The 17,031-nt window shown below is 36.1% G+C and overlaps 1 protein-coding gene across 4 annotated transcripts; it reads left to right on the top strand.

The window, feature by feature from the left end:
* Window positions 1-3,138: 3,138 nt before the first annotated feature.
* LOC147547850 (uncharacterized) lies at window positions 3,139-5,921 on the top strand. 4 transcript variants are annotated; one of them, XR_015238730.1, is made up of 3 exons: window positions 3,139-3,347; window positions 3,531-5,332; window positions 5,458-5,921. XR_015238730.1 is itself a non-coding variant. In XM_086672065.1 (2 exons), the coding sequence occupies exons 1-2, from the start codon at window positions 3,293-3,295 to the stop codon at window positions 4,454-4,456; spliced, it is 981 nt and encodes a 326-aa protein (XP_086528191.1). In that variant the 5' UTR covers window positions 3,139-3,292; the 3' UTR covers window positions 4,457-5,921. The 4 variants fall into 4 exon arrangements, 1 of the variants encoding a protein (XP_086528191.1); XR_015238731.1 differs by having other exon boundaries at window positions 3,531-4,563; window positions 4,962-5,921; XR_015238732.1 differs by having other exon boundaries at window positions 3,531-4,563.
* Window positions 5,922-17,031: the final 11,110 nt, after the last annotated feature.

Genomic DNA, 17,031 nt, shown 5'->3' on the forward strand with positions numbered 1-17,031 from the left:
AGCTATAAACCAATATATCATCAAAGAAAACCAACACAAATTGACGTAGCTGACTTCTGAGACATCATCCATGAGATGTTGAAAGGTAGATGGTGCATTGGTCAATCCGAAAGGCATGACAAGAAACTCATAATGATCATCATGTGTCTGAAAGACAGTTTTATGTACATCTTCTTGTTGCATCCTGATCTGATGGTACCCGGACCTTAAGTCTAATTTTGAGAAATACAAAGCCCCATGCAATTCATCTAACAGTTCATCTATGACCGGTATAGGAAATTTATCCTTTACCGTAATTTTGTTTAGTGCTCTGTAACCAATGCACATGCGCCACGTATCATCTTTTTTCTTTACTAATAATACAGGTGATGAGAAAGGACTTGTACTCGGGCGAATTAACCAGATTGCAGTAGTTCTTTTACTATTTTCTCAATCTCATTCTTTTGACCAAAAGCATACCTATAAGGTCGAACATTAATTGGTGAATTGTTGGGATGTAAAGTAATGCGATGATCGTGACTTCTCATGGGTGGCAAACCTGTTGGTGCTGAAAATACCACAACAAATTATCCCAGCAAGGATTGAATTTCTGTATCTATATTGGAATTAGCTTCATCGTTGTTTTCACCTGAAATTTGACACAAAACTTCCAATGACCCTTGCTTGAGGAGTCATTGCATGGCATGGCTGCTGGCGATCTTCACTTTCCTTCCTCTTACATCTTCCAAACTAAATTGTTTACCTTGTATAGTAAATTTCATTGTTAAGTACTTTAAATCCCAAGTTATTGGCCCAAGTGTTTGTAGCCAACTTACTCCCAATATCATATCACAACCCCCAAGTTTCAGTATATAAAAATTTCCCGTGAAAGCATACTCATTAATCTTATACTCTAGGCTAACACATTGCCCTTCACAAGTAATTCTTGACCCATCTGCTACCATAACTTTAAAGGAGTTGTCAAGTACAGTTTTATTACCTAGCTTCTTCGAGATGAAGCGTCAATAAAATCATGTATACTACCTGAATCAGTTAAAACAGTAACTTGAGCCCGTTTAATTTCACCTTGAACCTTCATGGTTTGTGGTGCAGGGGAGCCATCCAATGCATGCATAGATATCTCCACATGTTCTTCTTCTTGTGTGTATACCTCTTCATCAACTCCCTCGCTTTCAGTTTTGTTTGCGTCCTCATTATCTGCTTCTTTCTCAATGAGGAATAAAGTTTGTGTCTTGCATCGATGGCCACGATACCACTTCTCATCGCAATTGTAACACAATTGTTGTTTCCTTCTTTCTTCAGCCTCAGCTGATGTGAGTCGGCGAATTACGGGTGCTTCATTATTATCCCGGTTTGGTATTATTGGTGGTCTTGAGTTTAGTTGTTTTGCATTGATAAGGGGGTTTGGTCTTGCAATACTTCTATAACTTTGGCGTCTCAAAGAGACTTTTTCGTCTTGTAATCTAGCTATAGACATTGCCACATGTAAGTTTACTGGATTAAAGGATTTGGTTTCCAGTCTAACCTCATCTTTCAATCCACTTATGAAACAACTCACTAAAAAACTATCTAGTAAACCATTAACCATGTTTGAGAGACGCGCAAATTCTTCTTGATATTCAAAGATGGACCCTAATTGTCGTAATTCTTCTTGATATTCAAGGATTTGTCGTTCTCCCGAAGTGACCTACAACCGCTTCGACAAAATCTTCCCACGAACGAAAATAATTACCTCTTTTAGCCCATCGATACCATTGTAATGCTTTCTTATCCAAGTAACTGATTGCAAACTGAATCTTTTGGTCTTGTGCAGTGTCATAGAATTCAAAATATTGTTCAGCTTCAAAAAAATCCATCATTCCACATTTGATCCGTTAAACCGTGGAAAATCTAACCTTTCACCTTTAAAACGATCACTTCTTTGAGACATAATCTCTCTATTTTCGACAAATCGTCCAATCTTCTCAATCAATAATGATTGATTTACCGTCATCTCAGTCATCTTTTCGGCCAATTCACCTAATTGCTTTTCCATTCCTTTTTTTCTTCTTTTGGAGTTTGTACCATAAACGAGATTATCTAACGAAGATAAAAGTAATGCGAAAGCGAATGATAGGAGCTTTTGCTCTGATACCAATTGATAAGAACCCAAGTCCTTCTCTAGGCCAGCCAAAGATAAACGTAATACAAATAGAAAACTTTATTAATAACTTCAAGATTCATATTCATATCTACTATGAACTCAGTCATATATATAGACTAAAACTAGACAAATTAGACTCTACCTAGGACTCAATATTTAGAAATATAGAAACTCTTAAATTACTTGGAAACTTTAAAATATAGAAACTCCTAAATTACTTCAAACTTCTAAAATATAGAAACTTACTTAGAAACTCTAAAAGATAAAAACCCCTAATACTAAATAACTATTGAAATTCTTCCAAATTATAGAAACTCCTAATTTAAATATAGAGAATATTTTTTCTATCAGGTTGACTGCTTAAGGTTTGCATTGACATTCACATAGGTATTAAGCCTCTCCACGAGTTGGTCAAATTGATGTTGTATTCTGTCTAATGCTAACCATGCAACCTTCATGCTCTGATAACCGTCGTAGGTTGTGTTTTTAGCCTTGCCTTCTGCCATTAAGTCAGGAGAAACCTCGCTCTTGATGCCAACTGACGCAGCGGAAAACTCCGAAAAGAATTAGATTTTCGTCTAAAACTTTTACAACTCAGAAAAAGTCTTCAGATCTCCGTCTTAGACTTATAGAACTTCAAACTAAGAAGAATTAACTAAAACTACTGAACTTTATTGATCAAACTTGAATGCCTTAAACAATTTCTAGACCCCCTTTATATAGCATTAGGGTTTCCTAAACCTAATCAAGTTCAAAAGAATAACTTCTAAAAACAAAATACTAGAATCTTAAAATTATAAAACTGTTAAAAATATTAATTCTCTATAATAAAAATACTAAGTTACTAAAATAACTAGATTATTAGATATCTAAGATTCTCGAGTTATTTTCCGAAAATCTCCCTGCATCAACCAAACAATAGAAAATATGAAAAAGTGTTTCCTCTATGTTTTTTTCCTTACCCCAAATTGCTATCAAACACAACCCTAAGGGGGAATAAACACCATCCTCCAACTTTGAAGTTTGAACTGCCTTTCAGCAAAAAAGAAACACCGCCTAGGGAACCCTTATAAATACCCTCCTCCTTGAAGGTCAGAACTCAGAATTCTAGCCTTGTCCACTCCAAAGACAGAAGATACCGGAGGGAACATGATTGTTCCGATATCTCGAGAGAATCCATCGTTATTCATTGGAAGTAGCGAAAGTAAGTAAGCTTAATTGTATTATTTGCCCTAAATTGACTCTCTAGATTTGTTTCTGTTCTTTCGGATGTTTTCTAGGGTTCCTTCCGCTCGGATTTTATGCTTTTCTTTATATTCATATTAATCGTCCTTAAACCTTCGCATTGATTAAAAAAAAAACCCTAATTCCGTTTCTCATTGTGCAGATAATATGGTGGGATCTTCATCCATGTTGCCTCTTAAGGCGGACGGAAATCCTCTTCCACCATCTCAAGGTGTTACCAGAAGTGCTGGTATCGTTCATCTTCCTCCTCATATTAGAATATTTGTTGCTAAAACAGCTCTATTTGTTGCTAAAAATGGGCCTGAATTTGAGAGAAGGATTATTTCCAATAATGTTGGAAATCCCAAGTTCAATTTCTTGAATGTATCTTCTGATCCTTACCATGCATATTATCAGAGTGTTTTGTCTGCATTTAGAACCCAATTTCAGCATTCTCAATCCGTTGAGGCGGATATGATAGCTGCCCTTAGTATTAATGTAAATGTTGATGACAAAAAGAAGGTTGAGAGACCACAAGTTCGAACCCCAACCGGGGTTCTTGTCTCTCCATTCACTGGGGAATTGGTTTCTGTAAATGAGATGGCAGAACATATGAGAAGTTCCCTCATGGATCCTAAGTACAAGAAGCTTAATAAGATAACGATGGCACGCCTTTCCCCCTACCATCAACAAGTTCTTCCGAGAATAAGCAAAAAATTTGATCGCCTTCCACAATTTCAGCAGAGATTGAATGAAAGATTAAATCACCTTCGAGTAGTTCATGAGAGACTTAAGAAAAGACCAGATATTCAAATCCCAACCAGGCTTGTTGGGAATGAGGTGGCTGAACGTAATAAGAGACTGGCTGAATATAGTAAGAGACTGGCTGAACGTAATAAGATACTGGCTGAACGTAATAAGAGACTGGCTGAATATAGTAAGAGACTGGCGGAATATAGTAAGAGAATGGCTGAACATAATAAGAGAATGAAAGAAGATTTTCATCGCTTTCAACAATATCATGAGAGATTTACGAGAGACTTTCGAGAAATTCAACCTCTTGCCACAAGTTCAGCAAAGATTGAATGAAAGCTTCAATCACGTTCAAGAAGTTCATGGGAGACTTGAGACAGTAAAAAATATGGATACTGGTGTAGCCGGCACACACTCTAAAGGCACTAACTATTTCTATATTAGTAAGTAGCAATCAAGATACTATATAGTTTGATAAGTATTATTATTTGATTGTGATAGTTTATAATCAACTTTTAGTATTTTAGTTATTTCTATCTCTATACGTTCTTGCGAAACCTAGTTAGACTAGAAGTAGGGAAGTTGCAATTCTATTTTTTGAAACTCTCTAAGTCGTTCTGGCCACTATAGAAAGAGGTTTCCTTCTCTTTGTAATTGACCAATTGATAAATATATACAAGAACTACTCTTGGTTGCATTGCTCTATTTTATACCTTTTCTCCATGTTTTCTTTTGTTTTACTTCTCTTGTTTTCATCTACTTCTAGTCTAATTTAGTGTTTAATCTGCTGCGATTACATCAAATGGTAGCCGAATCATGGGTATGCTTGTGGTTGACATAGATAAATGAACCGTGAGGAACCTCTAACATCGTAAGAGGAAGTTAGCACATTTGGAACTCATTAGGAAATTAGCACTGTCAATGCATATGAACTCTGCACAATAATCTCATTTGGTGAACCGACCATCCCCATATCCTCAACCAGTTCTTATTCCTTGTATACCTTTATCACCGCTACAAAGATTTGCTATTACCACTGCCCAACGCATATGCAAATGATGCCACCAGCAATCATGCCTCAAGAATGCCTCTCCACCACCGCTGTCATCAGTGGAAGCTGCTCCCTTACTTCCACAGGAACCAGAGCCGAAGAGGCAAATGGATGACGATTCTTTGCTTATTCAAGAGAAGCAGTTCTTGGCTCTACATCCGGTTTTGATGTTTTCACATTTATTATCTTTTCAAGCTTTCAGCTGTTGTCTTAAGTTTCTTTCTTCACTTTTACTCTTACGGTGTGCGAGTTTTTGTTTACTTGGTGTTTTCATTTTTGGTTTCAGCGGGACCCTATACGTATTACTGTGTCTATTCCCAATGTGGATGAAGGAACCTGAAAGGGCAACTTTTTATGGATTCACAGCAAGGTCTTTGTCTAAGACAGTCGGTAGTCGGAAGAAAAAGATTTCAGGAGAAGTCCAGCGTCCTGCAAATAGTCGGAAGAAAAAGATTTCTGGTTTTCTTAAGGATAATCCCTCAATTACCTATTACAACGTTAGACCTGGAGTAACATACCGTTGCATTAAGGGACGCAGATGCAATATTTAGAAAAAAGTTCTACCTCACGACAGTTTGTTCTGAAAAAACAAAGCGCCACTTTGAGGCGCATGCCTTGATTCCCGAAAAGCGTGCACTCAGATTTTGCAGGAAAATTAATTATACTACATTTATGTGCAAAGATAAGATAAGATAACTTTGGTGCTTTGTTACAATAATATATAGATTTAACTCTTTAAGAAACAACAAATATAAATATGGGAGTTCTACTATGACAAAATCTTTGACACGATGAGTCATTTTTACTAGTAAAAGAATTTTTTTTTTCAAAGTTTTGACTTTGATCTGGATCGTTCTTTTACCCCGTGTGACTCATCGTGTCAAGGATCTTGTCAAAGATTCTTTGTACACTTAGCATTTCTCATGCATACGAAAGTTTATACACACCTATGTAACTTCTAGGTTCTAGCATATAACCATATTCGTGAATTATGCATACGAAAAGTTTATACACTTACAACTTCTATGTGCCTTCTTCATCAAAAAAAAAAAAACTTCTATGTGCCACAGCCACATCTTAAATACAATTATATTTTTTTTCCATTTTTTCCATGTAAATCCTATTAAGCTTTTCATTTATATTTTATTATTTATTTATTTATTTGTTTTAATATTCTCAAGTTACACCTACTCACTAGCATATGGTGGGGGGTGGGATGTGCCCCCGCACAGGCCCACAAGTAGAAGTTCTTTCATGATTTTTTAGAAATCTCTTTCATAACTTGGATTGTTATATAAAGGCTAGGGTTACTAGGATAAATGTCAGAACCCACGTGAGATGAATGAGGTGGTAACACATAATCACAGCTTACCCTACATTCTCAATTTACTACTTTCCCAAATCTCACTCCTCTTTCCCTTTTTTGATCTTTTCTCTTGTTTACCTTTTTAAGGAATTTGGTGGCTAATGGTACTGTTAGGGGTGTACACGAGTCGAACTCTTAACGAGCTGCTCGAGCTCGGCTCGACTATTGCTCGTGCTCGACTCGAATATTAACGAGTCCGAGCTTAACACGAGCTCAAAATCAAGCTCGTTTACATAAACGAGCCGAGCTTGAACATTCTTTAGTGTATCACGAGCTACTCGTGAACAACTCGTTTAACATACTCTTATAATATAGTATAGTACATAATTACGTATTAGTATTGAAACTTGTACATGAAATATCAACCATTAAAAAATTATTAGAATATGAATCATTAATCATTATTATTGTATGTGACAAATGATCATTAAAGTATTTTGATGATTTAGAAAGTTTTAATTTGAAGTATTTTGATAAACGAGCTTAAAACAATGCGAGCTCGAGCTCGAGCTCTTTCAAACTTATACGAACCGAGCTTGAACAACTGGACAATTACTCGAACGAGCTCGACAGTCAAATACACGAACCGAGCTTGAACATCTTACTACTCGGCTCGACTCGAGTACACCCCTAGGTACTGTTGTGATCAAGTACATTCCAACTGAAGATCAACCTGCTGACTTGTTCACCAAGGGTTTGCTTCCAAGTCAACTTGTGTTCCTTCGCACCAAGCTCACGTCCCTCTCGATTCCTGATCTTGAGTGTGGGTGTGGGGGGGGGGGGGGGGGGGGTAGAGTAGATAGTTCCTTTGGTGTTGATCTTGAGGGGGGGGGGGTTAGAGTAGATAGTTCCTTTGGTGTAAGGCTGGTGTTAGCTTACAAGAACAACTAATAGCTGAGAAGGTGAAATAGATATGGAGGGTGCCTTTAGAAGGTTTCTGTTATGAAACCAAGTGACGGTTGGGAGTTAGTTAAAAAGCTGTTAGAGTTTGTTATTTTCTGTTTTAGCTTTCTCTCTCTTCATTGGGAAATTTATAAATACCCAATCACTTGTACTGATTTTAAGTAATGAGAAATCCGTTTTCTTTTATCTTTCACAGAAGATGGTTATCCGACTAGAACAAGCCTTACCTTTGCAAGACTGGCTTGCATCAGACATGCTTGGAGATATATGTTTGTTCTCTAGTTGACAGAAAGAAGTCAACAAAATTACCAATTCTACAAACTCTGACATAGGTGATGAATATCTCATTATTAAATTTTGCTAACAAAGCACATAGAAAACCAAATACAATAAACTCTATATGGTTGCGTTGCTCATGTACCAGCAAAGAGAGTTTCTGGGGTTGTCTCAGGAGTCATCTTCGCAAGGTCAAACCAGAGCCTTACGATTCAACCTAAAATAATTTTCGTCATTAAGTTCATCTCTGTTGGAATATATTTTCATATTTTAAGATATCCCATATAATATTGTTCCTATATTGAGATATTCGAAAGTATTAAAAATTAGAAACTATTAGTATATAACTCTATAAATAGAGTCTTATATTTCCTTTGTAAACCATTAAGGAATAAAACAATTTCTTGATCAATTTCAACTTGGTACCATAGCCAACGGTCCTAAATACCTTGAACTTAGAATCTTTTTTGGTTGTCCCATCTTTAGATCATAATCTATTATCAGTGCCCCAAATAACTACCACTCTATTTTGTGTTGTCATCTTTTGGCCTGAATTTTGTGTATTTAAGGACATCCGGACGAGGCAAACGATTGGTTAAGGCGTAAGGCGAGGAAAGTTGTATTACTTGGATTTAGTATCTAAAAGCTCTAGTAAATTGCGTTGAGCATTAGTAGTGAACATTTCTTAAATAAAAAGTAAAGCTGAAATATGGTTATGGAATCGAAGTCTGGGGCATGCCTCCTTCGGTTACCTTAAGAAATTATTTTCATCGTTATTTATTAAATGCGATGTTTCAAGTTTTCAATGTGATGTTTGTGCACTTTCAAAAAGTTATCGTGCATCATTTCCGCTAAATTTAAATAAAAGTCCAACTCCTTTTATGATCTTACATTCTGATGTATGGGGTTCATCTAAGGTCCCTACTTTGGGTGGGTCACGATGGTTTGTTACCTTTATTGACGATTATACTAGGATGACGTGTGTTTGATGAAATCTAAAAGTGAGGTAAAGTTATTGTTTCAGAAGATTCATAAACATTTTAGTACTCAGTACAACGCAAACGTCCAGATACTTTGTAGTGACAACAGAGGAGAGTATATGGATCATGAACTTTAAACTTATTTGGATTCTCATGGTATTGTTCATCAAACTACTTCTCCATTTACCCCTCAACAAAATAGGGTCGCTGAAAGAAAAAACCATCACTAGTTAGAAGTTATCAGGTCTATGTTAATCGAAGCACATATATGCCATTATCTTATTGGGGAGAAGCACTTCTTGCTACAACCTATTTAATTAATAGAGTACCTTCTAGTAAGATTGAGTTTAAGACTCCTTTTCAAGCTCCATCGGATATTACAACCTCTCCGACAATTTTAAATTTACCTCCCTGTATCTTTCGTTGTGTAACATTTGTTCATCTTCACGAGCACCAAGGTAAAAAATTAGCTCCAAGGGTATTAAGATGTATATTTGTAGGGAACGCTGCAAATCAGAAAGGTTACATATGTTATCATCCTCCAACTAAACGAATGTTTGTTACATTGGATGTTATCTTTCATGAAGATTCGAAATATTTTTCACCTGAGGCTAAACTTCAGGGGGAGAAAAGAAAGCATGAAGTTCTTACTCTTGATTATGAAGAAACAGATAATCATGTAGAAGAGAATAATATTGGATCTAATATTGAAGTAAATTTGATTCTTAAAGAAACAATTAGAGCTGAAATTGAAATTCCAGAATTACCACCACCTGAATCGATAATGAAAGAAAGTGTTGTTGAAGTCGTTGAACCATGGATTAGTAATTGATGAGACATGAAAATGTCTCATCTGAATCTCTTAACTTGGGCTAGTTAGTCCATTTCGGACAGTTACTCTGATGAATTACTTGTTTCTCTTACTCAGGTGTCTTCTAAGGAATTGAGCACGAAAAGCGGATAAAAATGAGAAAAAGACATACGAGGGTCATTTGAGTCATTTGTGATTCTAGAAATTTTGGTCGGTGTTAGTGCTCGGTTGCAAAGTAGAGCCCAAAACGAACTCGTAGGCGAAAACAGAAGTAAAAAATGGAGTCCGGACGAGCAAAACAGAGCAAGTCAAAGTTGGTGTCAAATTCTATTGACCAAGTCAGCTAGTAAACACGTGTACAAAGCTGATTGTTGTCGGATATATTATGGCAGAATGGGACGGCTTTCTGGATTTTTGTTGAGGTATGTTTCGATGCTTCAGGCACATTAAAACTTCAATACTCTTTATGAATATGACGAACTTGGATGTTGGGCACGTGAGTCAGCAAGGAGATGACGTGCTCATCGTGTAGTTTGATGTACCTCTGTGTTGTAATCTTTTGTTGTTTCAGGGATGGTTAGTCTCCTTAGCTATCACCTTGCTTTTCTTTGATCTATGAAACTATCTTGCATTCCCCCCCAAAAAAAACTAAGCGATAACCCTAAATTGCTCACTTTTTACAAAAGATGTTTGTCAAGTTTCAAAAGCGCATAGTGCCTCCATAACTCTTTCTCTGACGGGATATCGATTCCTCTCTTCTTATGGTCGTCATACATTTTCGTCGTAGTGTTTAAGCGAGAACACGGAAAGAAATATCTAATCATCGTCATTTGTCACTAAAGAGTGTTATATTGCGATGTTTCGGTGTATTAAAAGCAAGGTTTTTGATTCTTAAATGTATGCCACCATATCCATATGCATCACAAGTGTTGATTATTGAAACGTGCATGACAATCCACAACTTTATACGTAAAAAAACAACTACAAATTGGTTAATGCAGGAATATAACAATGATGCAACTGTATCCGATTACGATGATGAAGAAGAACGTGGAGAAAACTACGAAGAATCACAACCACAAATAGTAAATCAATGAGAACAAGTGCAAATGGACATTATTCGAGATCAAATTGTTGATAGTATTGCTCATGTCAACGACGATAATGATGATTAAGTTGTTACGTTTGAAGTTTATAAAAAAAATCACTTTGTTTAAATTTATTAACGTACTTATAACACAATTAGTTTAATAGTTTATAAAATTAATTATATATTCTTAATTTTTATTAATATATCTTGTGGATAAATTTAATGTTTACTATGAACAGAGAACTTGTAATCAAATAAAAAATCATTTAGTTTATTTTACCAAACGCCTCGCTACAGCTTTTGGGGACCAAAAAACTCTTTTATTATGTCTTACCTAACAATAAAACTCTTAATTATTAAACGTTTTTTATGATGTAATTAAAAGTTCTTAAAAATAAGCTATATGTGCATCCAAACGAGGCCTAAGCACTGTTGCTTACCAGTTACTAGGTTTGTTTTTTGTTATTGAAAAAAGTAGAGATTATTGAAATGTCGAAGATTAAATTCAACAAGTACATATTACTCAGTGATCTGATTGCACAAAAATTTTCCACAGTCACGAGGTAATTTCTGTTAAAACTTATTATTTTATAGCATACTCTTTTGAATTTCTCATTCAACCCTAATCATAATAAATTATTTAGAGATTTTGAATTGGTCAATTTTTAAATTTACTATTAGGTCTTGACACAGAAAAAGTTGACGATTTTCTCGGGAAGGGGAGAGTGGCCGAGTGCTTAAAAGCGACAGACTGTAAATCTGTTAAAGTTTTTCTACGTACATGTAAAATGCCACTCCACCTACTAAATATACAATCGACCTATAGTAAAAGTATGTTACAAGTGACGTGATTATGAAAATATGGAAAGTCTATGGTCTTTTGAAGTTTTCTCTCCAAATTTTCATATAAAGGAACATCTTTAAGTAATTCAATTTTAGGTTAGATTTTGAAATATGGTCGCAGACTTGCTGGCCTAGCTCAACGCAACTATATTATAGCAACTTAGCAAGTTATTGATGCCTCTAATTTTAACAAAGTGTTTCAGTACTTCCAAAAAAACCGAACCATGGGTATTGAGTAACCAACTTTAACCAATCACATCCCAAAGAGGAACCGCCTATGAGAGCGCTTGCTTATATCTAGGGCTAATCCCTCTTCCATCAAGGTCAGAACTCACAACCCAAGTCTTTTCCATTCCAAAACATGAACTTTCCAATATCTAGGGCTAATCCCTCCTTCTCCAGTGAAAGTTGCCAAGGTAAATATGCTTCATTGTATTATTTGGCCCGAACTATCTCTCTAGATTGGTTGAACTTGTTTCTGTTTTTCTAGGGTTTCTTCGTCTCAGATTCTGTTTTTATCTGTGCAGATAATATGGTGGAATCTTCACCCATGTTGGTGGACGGAAATCCTCTTCCACCATCTCAAGGTTTTACGAGAACTACTGTTGTTATTGAACTTCCTCCTCTTGACATTAGAATATTTGTTGATAAGACAGCTCAATTTGTTGCTAAAAACGGGCCTGAATTTGAGAAAAGGATTATTGCAAATAATGTTGGAAATCCCAAGTTCAATTTCTTGAATGGATCTTCTTATCCTTACTATGCATATTATCACCATGTTTTGACTGAATTCAGAACCCTAATTCAGCAATCACAATCCCATGACGAGGCGGATATGAATCATATGATAGCTGCCCTTAGTATTGATGAAAACACTTATAAGGCTAAACCTCAAGACTGAGAGCAACCCACGAGAATCGTTAAGAGAATGACGGCACACCATTGCCCCAACCATCAACGAGTTCTTTAGAGAAATCAACAAGTTCATGAGAGAGTCATTGAGAAATTCATCCACTTTCGACAAATTAGGCAGAGATTGAATGAAATTTTTTTATTTTTTGGAACTCTCTAAAGCCATCCGGCCATTATAGAAAGAGGTTTCCTTCTCTTTGTAAATAACCAATTGATAAATCTATACAAAGACTACTCTTAGATTGCATTTTTCTCTTTCATCCCTTTTTTCCAAGTTTTTTTTGTAACTTTTTTTGGTTTCATATGCTTTGTCTAATTTAGTGTTTGATCCGTTGACTACATCAGATGCGTAGCCGAATCATGGATATCCTTGTAGTTGACATAGAAAACATGAACTGTGAGAAATCTCAAACGTCACAAGAGGAAATTAACACCATTAGAACACAGTAGGAAATTAGCATCCTCAATGCATATGAACTTTGCACACAATATTCTCATTCGGTGAACCGACCATCCCCACATCCTTAGTCGGTTCCTATTCCTAGTATACCTTTACCACCAGTAGAAAGGTTTGCTATTATCACTGTCCAATGCATATGCAAATGATGCTACCACCACTCACGCCTCAAGGAAGGCCTCAACTACCGTCGTCACCAAAGGAAGTTGCTCCCCGCTTCCAGAGGAACCAGTTCTGGGCGCCACGTCTGGTGATCATGTTTTCACCTTTTATTGTCATTTCAAGCTTTCAGCAGTTATCTTATGTTTCTTTCAGTGTGCGAGTTTTTGTTTTTTTGGTGCTTTTCTTTTTTGTTTCTGCAAGGACATCTTTGTATTACTGCATCTTTTTCCATTATGGATGAAGAAACTTGAAAGGGAAACTCTTGACGGATTCACGATAAGGTTTGTCTGATACAGTTGGCAGTCTGAAGAGAAAGAATTCATGAGAAGTCATGTGAATAATACGAAGCCGAGTGGGTGGTCTGGTTTTATTAAGGATAATCCCTCACTTACCTATTACAATGTTGGGCTTGGAGAAACTCGTACCCTTGCATTGAACTTGGGTTATTAAGGAATAACTAATGTTGTTAGGTTTTAGGCCATACTTTAGTTGGGCTATAAGCTCGTTTTTGTAAGAGGTTGTATTAAGCGGTTATCGTGCTTATAACATCTTTGATGTATCAATGCCATTGTAATGATTATCTTAGATAGTAGACAATTTCCAAAAACAAAAAGGCAGATTGGTCTGAAAAAGCGAAGCGCCGCTTTGAGGCGTATGCCTCAAAAGCGAGAAAAACATGTACTTAACTTTTTAGGAAAATAAACTATACTACATTTATGTGTATAGATAAGATAACAGAGACCTTTTCAGTGTGTTATTTTACTACTACTTAAAAGCAACAAATATTAGTGTTGATACATATGTGGCATAAACTTGAACAATCCTCTAAACATTAGTGTTTTATTTTATTATTAATATCTTTGATTCAATTTGTTTGTAATACTATACAAAATTAAATTTTTTTTAATAGTAAAGTTAACGAATATGATTGTTTTCGGTTAAGTCTACAATTTTGAGTACCTCTTAAAGAAAAACACAAAAAGTTACTACAAAATCGAGGTGTAAATCCTAATGCGGCATATCAATAATTTGCCTCGAGATGGTGGATCTTGGATGTTAGAAGAGACAGGAGAGGCGAAAGTGGGAAGGTCAAGAGATGGTGTATCAGAAGAAACGATAGGTGCCTCTGTAGGGAAAGGGGATGACAAATCTTCAGTGAAAGTGTCAACACCCGAACCAAATAGAGGGAAGGATACAGTCACTAGGGATTCGGGGACTCATCCGAAACCGGGACGGATGGATTGACTAGAGACTCATCTACATTGTTGAAAGCGGTGTACATGGGGTAGGGGACTCTCGAAGATTGACTTAAAAGGGAAAATATCTTAAAAAAAACTTAACATTCTGAGAATCACAAAGAGATTTCGTTCTAGATTGCCGATGGTGTATCCCTTCTTTTCGTAAGGATAACCAACAAAGATGTTAGGTTTTACACATGTCAAATTTAGTCGTAATGTTGACATTGTGAGCAATACAGAGACATTTGAAAACATAGAGACGTAAGTAGTCCATGGTGTGGTGTACAAAATCTCATTATAGATTTATTAGCTAATAGGACACAACATTTATTTATAAGGTAGTTGTTGTCTTTAGACATTTATGCCAATAACTGAAGGGAGGTGAGGTTGAAAGCGCAAGGCACGAGCGACAAAATGTGTATCGAGAGTAGTCATTAACGGGAGCCAAGAAATTTCTTTTTGTATAAGGGAACCGGGATTGTAAGGCCTGATGATGCACAAAATGTCCAGACGTTAACTAAAGTCAAGAATATACCAGAAGTCCAACGGGTCAACCCGGCTTAAGGCAGCATGACTGCTGGACCCACAACGCTCCGCCACCTAAGCCTAGAACTGGGAGGTCTGCCAGGATCAGCTAAAGGGATTCCAACCTTATTTTGCCTATAATACAATCAGATCAGCCCTGTCATCTCTAAAGGAATTAGGGGGGTCCACATAAGCTAGGTCGATGCCTCACGCCCTAAACTGGAGAGGCAGAAGCGCGCCACAAACTTACCGACTCAATCCTGGAATTTCCTTAAAAGATCCCAGTTGGTTAAAGATCGTAAGTTTTTAAGCAAACTTGGACTTCAAGAGTCTCAAAGGAGGAAATGTCTCCTAAAAGATCTCTGACCTCGGCAGGATGTCTACGAAGTATTCTTGAACTTAGAAACTTCTATTTATCCTAGATACGAGATAAGCTACAAGCATTACAAAAAAAAAAGTCTAACATAGACACATTTTTGTGTCTGTCCCCAACTCATTTCATTAGAGTACCTCTATAGAACTCACTTTATCTCTCTTTAAAACCAGAGGGGAATCGCATATACAAGCTGCAAAGAAATTGAACCATTTTCATCTAGTTTAAGCTTATTTCTCGAAAGGTGGTGATTTAGTTTGGATTCAATTCCCTTATTACTTTTCTATTTTGGGCTTTCTTAATCACCTACCATAAAAAATAGATGTTTTTGTCACACTTTCTCTCTTTATAGTTTTTTTCTTTTCACATGTTTGATCATTTAAACGTTTATAGCTATTGTTTCACCAAATTTTGGTACCAGTTACTTCTTACTGTGTTTAGTTAAAAGACATGCCACATCTTTTGTTTCTTCTTGTGTAAAGTGAATTCTTTGGTTTGTTAATAAGTTTTGTTAGTCTATCTTTTTTGCGGTTGACAAAAAAATGATGCTCTTGTTACTTCTAATCCAGCCGGTTCATTCTACTCAGAAATCAGAATCTTTATAAGTATATAAATAGTTTATTGTCTGGTTGGTAGGCTGACTGATGAAAAAGCCTGTGATCAGTATGTTATTCAGGCTAGTGCCGATACGAAGGTGATGTGGAACGATTCGAAGCAACTGAAGCCTGAGCTTGTTCATCATCATAATGTAGCCGATATCCATTTCTTTCTTGATGTATCTCTACTCAACGCTGACAATTGATATTGATTTTTGCACTTTCTAGCTCTTTTGGTACTAATTTTTAGAAGTTTTGGTGACATGGTTTTTTCTTGTTTTAGAGTTACTCCTATGTAGATGTCTTGAAATACATTTCTTTAAATCTTTTGTCTTTAGGTCGTTAAAAAAGTTTTTTAGGGAACCAACTTGCATACATTTCTTAGCCACGACCCGCCGAGAAGGAGCTGCCGTCTGGGAGGTGCTTCTGGCATTAACCATCTCATGCATTACGTTCACCCGCAGGTCATATCCCTTTCCTACTTTCACTAACTCCTAAACCTTTGCGTTGCGTAAACATACCTGATTATGTTGGTTCAGGTTAAGCTTATTGATTTTGCTCCTGATCAAAAGTATTTGGTAACTTATAGCAGCTATGAACCAAGCAATCCTCGTGACACACATGTGACCAACCTTAATTTTAGATGTGTATGTTATTTTATAATTGATATAGATTATCTATTTCTTACTAAAGATCGTGTTTTTAATGTTAGAGGGTTGTCTTGAATATTTTCTTGTTAAAGATTCTTACATCGGATCATTATTAGCCTATGGGCTGCAGCAGCCTATCTGCCCGTCGAATGCGCTGCAGCAACCTATGTGTCGTTGTATGCGCAGCGACAGCCTATGTGCCGATGTATGTGCTGTTGCAGCCTATCCTGCAAAATATATAATTATTCTTTCCTATGTACGTAGTTTAGTCTTTTAGGATTTGGTGGTGGTTGACTAAATTTAAACATCTTTCATCAATTAATTTTAGTTATGTGTTATATAAGATTATCTCTCTGCAATACGTTTCATCTTACTTGTTTGTTATATGGCAGCGAATTGCTAATTATCACTTATCGAAGCCATTCATAACTTCCGCGTCGAAGTTATAGAAGATTAGATATGGTATTTTGTCCGTTGAGATGATTTTTGTGATGTAGAATTAATTGAATAACATGATTAATTACATACATCTTCAGTGTTTTTTTGGTTATCAGTTGTTAAATACTCAAGTATAGGAATGTTTTGGTTAATTACATACATCAATCAACTTAATAAAACGATAATGAAATCCATTATCTTTTGGTATGTCCAAAATAATTTGAACTTATAGAATAGAAA

Source organism: Eschscholzia californica, unplaced genomic scaffold, assembly GCF_041429995.1.
Source record: "Eschscholzia californica isolate CP2 unplaced genomic scaffold, dmEscCali1.0.p SCAF_3, whole genome shotgun sequence".
Lineage (NCBI taxonomy): Eukaryota > Viridiplantae > Streptophyta > Magnoliopsida > Ranunculales > Papaveraceae > Eschscholzia > Eschscholzia californica.

Excerpts from the sequence above, each read along its gene's own strand:
- LOC147547850 (XM_086672065.1), top strand. The coding sequence starts at position 3,293 with ATGATTGTTCCGATATCTCGAGAGAATCCATCGTTATTCATTGGAAGT. Across the intron at positions 3,348-3,530 it reads ATTCATTGGAAGTAGCGAAA|ATAATATGGTGGGATCTTCA; the intron begins GTAAGTAAGCTT and ends CTCATTGTGCAG.